The following is a 7,435-nucleotide window of genomic DNA, read 5'->3' as shown; positions in this document are numbered from 1 at the left end:
TAGTTTGTGGTTAAACCTCGAGTTACGCGAGAGCTATCTGCATGGCTACGCTTAGATTAGGCTTGAAAGTAAAGGCGTGGCTTTTGCGCATAGTAGTTTACTCTATGGTTTCAGCTTTATTTATGCCATAGGAGGCACTTTTGACTATATAGTGCGATGAGGCGAAAGCGTTTGTTGTGCGGTGGTCCAAAGCCCTTCACTATGGCACCTCTTTCTCTCTGTTTTCACTTTCACCTTCGTGATGACGCGATGGCGTAAGCTACCAGCCAACATAGAAAGCCCCGCTTTAACCGAGCCGCATGAACGTGTCTGCCTGGCCTAGGGATAACGTGAATGCAAAGGTTTTGGCAGGCTCATTGTGATATCACCCCTCACTACCTCATCTTCTTCTTTTCCCTTTTCTTCTTCTTATAGCGGTTGCTAGGCAACGGCTCAAGGTCAGTGCGACCACGATGGAAGTGCGATCACGGCGAAGAAGCGAAGTGGCTGAGTGCAGATCTCGCTACAAAATAGGTACACACGGAGGAAAAAAATCCAATGACACAAGCGTGATTTGTTGTTCAGAAAGAGGCCAGAACTCTTCCTCAGTCTCTCTGTGTCGTCAACGTGTGCTTTAATGTTTGGCACAAGGGGCATTTTACAGTATTTACAAGTGGGCAACGCAATAAATACATATAGGTCATAGCTCTGTCGTCGTCTCAACACCCGCGATGTATTTGGACTTGTCCCCGGCTGTAGCCGCGGGGGGATGCGTCTTCAGCATGGTCAGGCCACTCAGCGACTTCGCCGCCGGTGGAGCAGCGCCCGAACTCGGCTCTTCTTCGTCCGAGCTGAAAAAAAAGGTAACAAATGCATGATTCATTGCCAAAAGTGCTAAATGTACTGAAAAGAATGCTTAGTGGGGGCAGGATGACAAGAAAGCTAACCTGGCTACTTCGAGTCCACACACTGTGTGAAGTCCCAGCTTTACTTTGACCACTTCGAATAGTTTTGCAATGGTCGCCGTTTGAAGAAAAGAAAGTAAAGGAATACTCGTAAGCGCAATAACTGTAACATATCGTTTAGTCTCCAATAACAATCAGCGAGAAAAATCACACGCAGCTGAAGTTTTCAACCTTTTCTGATCATTAGAGTTTTGTCATTGTGGTACTCCCAGGGTTCTACGTTCCCCACTTCGTAATACGGGAGCGCACGCTCCAACCAGAGGTTTTATTGAAAAGGCCGGCAGGTGATATTGGCCCTAACTGGCTGAGTCTGTGCGTGTCGCGAATCGGTGAAACTTCTGTTTTTTTTTTTTTTTAATGTGACAAAAATATCATCTCTTGTATAGTCGTACCACGCCGTTTTCCCTGAAAGAAGTAGGTTAATTGCACTTGTATTGAAAGTTAATTTTCATTTTACGTCTGTAGGCTACCAAAACGTGGCGGCCACGTTACTGTTGCAGCAAAGCATCCGTAGGTCATTGGTTTTGGAGGCGCTAGCGCCCTACCCTATATATAGTGTGGCGTGTCTGCGACTGGGACTCAGATGCCCGTTGTGCGCGGCGTACTCACTTGTAGGCGACGTATAGAGGGTTGCGTGTGGCGGCTGGCGCGTCGTCGAAGGTTGCCGATGCGCAGCTCCCGACGCGGGCCGTGGACGCGTTCCCGATTGAGCTGGGTGACTCCCGCTCGTAGACTGAGCGACCGCCGCCCAAGTAGGCCACCTCGGCGGCGCCCTTGAGCCCCAGCGGCGACTCGTGGCAGCTGCCGTCCTCGTCGACTGGCACGCTCATCTGCAGAACCTGCGCGTGGCGTTCGCCGTAATGCGCGTGGCATTTTTTTTTTATCCCTACATAAGCTTCATTTTTAACCACGAGCTCTAAGGGAGAGCTAAAACGCGCAAAACGGCACTGCTTGAAATGTATTGTTGGTCTACAGGATGTTTCACCGCATTCTAATAACAATCAAAACACGTTTTTTTTTGGCATAACGTTGTAATTTGTAGCAGAGATTAAGTAACAGCTGAGACTTGTGAATTGGCAAGCTGAATAACTAGAACCTGTTAACTAATCAACTATTTCACTTAGGCGGCTAAGTATAATTAGATATTTGCAGAAAGTCATTAATAGCAGCTTTAACCGCTCTTAGTTTTTCTAACCTGTGTGTCTCGTCGGAACTGCAGTGCTAGCAATTGTGTTTGCACATGCGCCCCACCAGAGTAGCGTAGTTGAGGAGGCCACTCAAGCTACTTTTACAAGCACGCTTCCAAGTAAACGGAGCCCGTTTTTACGTTGGAATTGCAGTCACTCCTTCTCCGGCCGACATAAGAAAAAGCTTTTTTCTAAGTGACAGCGCACTGAAGTCTACTGCCAGCCTGCCCGTAGAACGACAGTGGCTTTCAAATAGGCAACGCGCGAAAAATGTTACAATAGAAAATAGCGCACTCCCTTTACTTTTGTCCGCAACTGTCCGTGCTGATTTTCGAAATGCCAGGGTGGGAGCATTTGCCGTCGGGAGATTTCTGAGCGATTTTTACGACGTACTTAAATGGCTCCACAAAGGGCTGCTTGCAATACAAAGGCAACTGTGCATGAATGATTTTAAGGCTTTTTGTCTTTGCGATCACAGGGATTACGAAAAACCTTCGCTCAAATTTCCCCTGACGTGATGCTTCACAGAGCCGATAAGTTTCAAAAAGAATTTGAGGGAAAAAATGAGAAGTGAAAGAAAGGGTTTGCAATGGTCAAAGTTTCGACCACGCACATTTGAACCCACTGAATTAGCAGTTCGTCTCAGACTTTTCTTTTTCTTCTAGCAAGTCAGCTATAAAAACCACATTTCAAGCACTCAGTTTTACGACGGGCCTAGTTTAATCCTATGAAATTTAAAATGTAGGCTTAACTGCTATTACAGCCCAGTATCATGCATTTTCGTATTCTAACGACGTTGCTTGTCCCCTACAATTTCAGATTACATGTTTTGCCAGGGATCTTGCAAAACCCTTCTGGCAACAAGTGCGGCCTTGAAAGGAGTCGATGGCTTCTATAGACAAAGAGGCTGAGCTTGCTATGCTGCGTGGAAAGCATGTAGTTTGCTTATTGGTTTGCAGTCACACTGCGCTAAAGAAGCGAGCAACAGGAGATGAGAGGGACCGATGGAGCTCATCACTAACACTGGAAGCAGTTGTTTACTATTTAGGGATCGTTTCTACGTGTCACTGCACATCATACGCACGTGTGCTCTGTGCTCGGGTCGTCGGGTGTGAAAACCGGAGCGCGAGAGCAAAGCAAATCCATTGAGCAACAGCGCTGTTCTCGCACTCACCTGTGTCTCGTATTCTTTTAAACTTGAATCGGCGTATACTGGTTCGTATCTGGGAGCCACGCACATCCGCTTGATCCTTTCTTTGTTGGCCACGTACCTGAGGTGAAGCGACGTTCGTCGCGTCAGTTATCAGCACTGCCTAGCCTCTGAACGTTGTCTAAAATTTTCTGTGGTGCATGTTAGTTGACAAGACCGCTGTCACTCTACTCGCACCCATGGGGTTGTCCGTGAAGCCGCGAATACCAATCTTAAAAGCAAATAATAGTATTAGGATGTCAGAACATTTGCCCTTCAGTAATTAAACTGCAAAACTGGGCGATCTTTATCCCAATCATTAGGTATGAGTGTAGAAACATTCTTTGCGTTTGATGCCTTTTTTTTTTTTTTTTGCCAGCGGGCGAGGTTCTCAGGAAATCACGTGCAACAAAATGTTTTTACAGCTTACTATTTTTTAACACAAATAAAAGTTTCGTGCCGAGTTGGAACAGACGCTCATTACAACGGTGCAATGCCCTCTTGTATTCTTGAACTTCACCCACAATAAAAATATGAAAGCCTTTCCGTTGCTTGCCAATATTACTTAGAATCTCTTGGCATTCTGCCCGAGTAGTCCTAATAATCATGCTCGACAAACTCTCCCTGACTTCAGCCGTGACTAAAGAAACGGGCACTCAGGAATAATGGCCTCGTCTTTTGAACTCATGAGGCCAGCAAGCATGAGCCGTCGAATCTGGAGCGCCTAAACAAGTGGCTCACCTAGACCACATGCAGCAGTGGTAGACGATTCCGACGAATCCCAGCACGGCGATGATGCAGGCCAGTACGATGAGTGCTGCGCCCAGATCGCTCGAGTCTCCGCCGGCGATCTTGACGGGCCGCACCAGGTTTGGCGGAGCTGTTGGCGTCAAGTACGGGGCCCGCAGCTGCTGCGCCGTGATTCCCAGACTGCGCGACAGGTGGTCCAGGAACGACGACTGCGCGCTGCCGGTGCTCATCAGCCTGCGATCGCGCATTAGAGCGCTCTAAGTTCCCCAAGCGCTAACTTCGCTTTTGAGACCGGCTGGTTTAGCTATACTCCGTTTCATACATCAGGTGCAACGCAGCGAAAGCTACGCGAGTAGTCCGCAAGAAAAAAAACAGGAGGCGTATCACTACGCGCTCGTTCTGTAGGCGAGTGGTTCCTGCCGAAACGGGCTGTATTCCGAGCATATACGTTTGCAATAACATGCTTCGCATGCTTAGACATCTTCACAGAGCGGATCTTATAGAAAAAATGCGCACCAAAGAACCATTTTCTCAAAAAGAGATGCGCAGCGCGGAGGGCACAGCCAGCGCCATCTGGTGGCAAAGCTGGCAAGGTTGCGGGCAGCAAAAAGCGGCACGAACAAAAACGACATAAAAAAAAACATACAAATTAGCCGAATACGACCTTTTCTCCCTAAAAAAGGTGCTTTTTATGAAGTTGATGGCAACTGTAAAATGTATTAAGCTTGCAGACGAAGCAACTATTATTTTCTCTCGTCAAGAGCAGGCACTATTTTTTATCGCGGATGCGGAGAGCGCAAACAAGAGCTGTAGCTTTGATAGTGTTGCACTTGATGTATGAAACGGAGTATAGCACTGGAGCACCTCAAAATTATAGCGTTCCCAGAGTGAGTAAATAATTTTCATTGCCGCATGGACCTTGCTGTTTTTGCTGGAGCCCCATCAAAATCTCCTGGCACTCCAGAGTGGCGGAGCCTGTATTACGCACGCAACGCAATATTACTGCGGTGATTCCACAGGAACGAAGGTACGTGAACGACACTGTTCCCATTGCTTGCCTTGACCTCGTCAATCCCTGCGACTGTGGCTCCTGAGTGAAATGAAGAGGTGTACTGAAAATGACGCCACGTTGCCTACCTTTAGGGCACCGTTTTTTGCTTGGAAATTTAAAAGTTTATTATATAAAAGCTCGCGCTGTAGCGTCGGTTAAAGAGTCTCTACATTCTTCCTCTGCGTGCGTTGCGTTCTGTACTTTGAGAGAGAGGCGCCAGTCTTCCCGGAAGTAGCGAATAAATTCGATTGCATCGTCTAGACTGGTTTCCGCAAAAAAAAAAAAAAAAAAAAAAAAAAAAAGCGAACAGAATTTGCGCATTTCTATGAAAAAAAAAAAAAAAAGAGAAAACACCACTTTTGATGAGAAACCTGACATCACAGCCGATTTCAATTATGTTTCTGGCGTTATCACACTCAAACTATAGTGCACTTTCCAACTGTCCAGCATTGCTTAGAAAAATGTTTTAAATATTAGAGAGGTTATTCCGAATTCTGAAGTGAAATAAACAGTTACATCTATCCCCTGAAAGTACGCAATATATGGGTTCATCGCTAACGTATTCGGTCTTCGTGGCTGCGAGATCTACCGCTAGGCTCTCTGACACTGTCAAACTCATCCTAAAACAGCCAACGATTCCAAGCTGATCATAATATCCCCATGCTTGGAGAAGGTCGAAACCTGTACTCACATTTGTACTCGAGGATCGTTTGTCGTGAGAATTCTTAGGCTTTCAGGCTCCACCAGGTACATCCAGACGTCGCTCCTGCGCAAAGCTTTGTGTGTTATGCCATATCGCGTGAGGTTGCCGAGAAAGCATCTTGCGGCCGCACTCACGCACACACTTACCCTGAGAAGTCTGTTGCAATCGTGTTATTTCTCAACACTTTCAAGGCAACCACCTTCTCGACGCTTGCGATGAGACGCGTCTGTTGCTGTATGATGCTGGACAGAAAACACAAAAAAATGACACTTGGCACCGTTTCAAAATCGACCGCCCTTTAACTGGTAGAGCCGAGAAGTCTCACCTCATTATGTGATCCTTGAGCTGCAGAACTTTGTCCGGCAGGACATCCCCGATGGCCAAGACCAACCGGTTTTCGTAACGAATAAGGTTTACCTGAAAATATGATAACGGTAACTGAAACGCTTCTCGGCATCTACTGCACAATAAGGGTTATCTCACGACGCATCGAAACCAATCGTCTAGGACGGCGTCAGAGAAAAAATATTGCCCGCATACAGCTTTCTGGCGAGTGTTGGAGCAACCGAGTCGCTGCTCGGTCGCTTTCGGTTCACAATGAGGAAGTCATGTTAAATAGTTTTTACCATGTTCCTCGAAATTATTATTATCTTAATCGCTTTTTAATACACGTTATGTTCCAATAAACTCTTCAGAAGGAGAAGCGACAGCCGAGATACAGTACACGCCTTCGAAACCATACAACGGCTCCCTTTCTTTGTGCGACAGGGTCCCCTACCCCCCATCAGCGCTCTTTTAATAATTCCCAAACCTCCTCTCTGAAGATATTTGGAGACGTATGCGCTACTTTCGAAACAAGGGGACGGATGAAGCACAACACACAACGCACGACACTTGCGCTAGTGTCGCGTGTCATGTATTTCATCCGTCCCTTCGTTTAGCAATTAGCGCATAAGTCCCCAAATATGATCAACCAAATGGCATTTTTCTCTCTGAAGGCTTTCAGGTTATTTGTATAGAACGTGGCAGAATTTGCGAAGAACTGTTGGCAAGATTCTAGGTGCATCTGAAGATGAAACATTTAGCGGAGCTATGTTCAAAATTTATTTAGTCTTCCGAAGAAGTTTCGCACATAGCGGGTGTCCCAGCTAAATGTAACGAAGGTTTTACAGAATATACTGAGTGTCCTAGGACGCTGAAACCAGTTTAGTGCTGTTGAAAGGGGCGTGGCCTAGGCAGCAGTTCTTTTAGCACTGAACATTTATTTAGTAATGACCAATTTGCATGATAACATAAATACAGAAGTGGCCATTTGACCTCAAAGACACCAGCTTCATAAAATTTCATAACCTCACTCAACCTAAACATTATCAATTGAGGTTGAGGTCCCGTGAACCCCACTCACCCAATTTTTCTGACGGCACTATAGCGACCTCACTCAAATTCAAGTTCATATTGTGAGGTCAGGTGCTCGACCCCACAATCAAAAAGTCAGTATATCAGTTATTCATCGAAAATTGTAACTAAAATCCACCTGTGCGGAATTATAAGTGAACTAAAATGATGACGGCACTGTTATAAATCTTAGTTACGGCAATAACGGCATTTAGG

General features: G+C 46.2%; 1 protein-coding gene across 1 annotated transcript in view; it reads right to left on the bottom strand.

The window, feature by feature from the left end:
• Window positions 1-595: 595 nt before the first annotated feature.
• The window catches only part of Cad99C (cadherin 99C), a 168,888-nt gene continuing 162,048 nt past the window's right edge, over window positions 596-7,435 (bottom strand). The window contains exons 30-36 of the mRNA XM_084586032.1: window positions 6,150-6,241; window positions 5,971-6,066; window positions 5,813-5,887; window positions 4,062-4,304; window positions 3,306-3,402; window positions 1,554-1,783; window positions 596-830 (exon numbers count right to left, since the gene is read on the bottom strand). Coding sequence (XP_084442158.1) covers window positions 680-830; window positions 1,554-1,783; window positions 3,306-3,402; window positions 4,062-4,304; window positions 5,813-5,887; window positions 5,971-6,066; window positions 6,150-6,241 — 984 coding nt within the window. The 3' untranslated portion in view covers window positions 596-679. The remainder of the gene's footprint in view (window positions 831-1,553; window positions 1,784-3,305; window positions 3,403-4,061; window positions 4,305-5,812; window positions 5,888-5,970; window positions 6,067-6,149; window positions 6,242-7,435) is intronic.

Source organism: Amblyomma maculatum, unplaced genomic scaffold (genome assembly GCF_055883805.1).
Source record: "Amblyomma maculatum isolate TAMU_Amacu unplaced genomic scaffold, ASM5588380v1 scaffold_13, whole genome shotgun sequence".
Lineage (NCBI taxonomy): Eukaryota > Metazoa > Arthropoda > Arachnida > Ixodida > Ixodidae > Amblyomma > Amblyomma maculatum.
The sequence above is the reverse complement of the archived record's forward strand: the minus strand, read 5'-3'. Positions and strand labels throughout refer to the sequence as shown.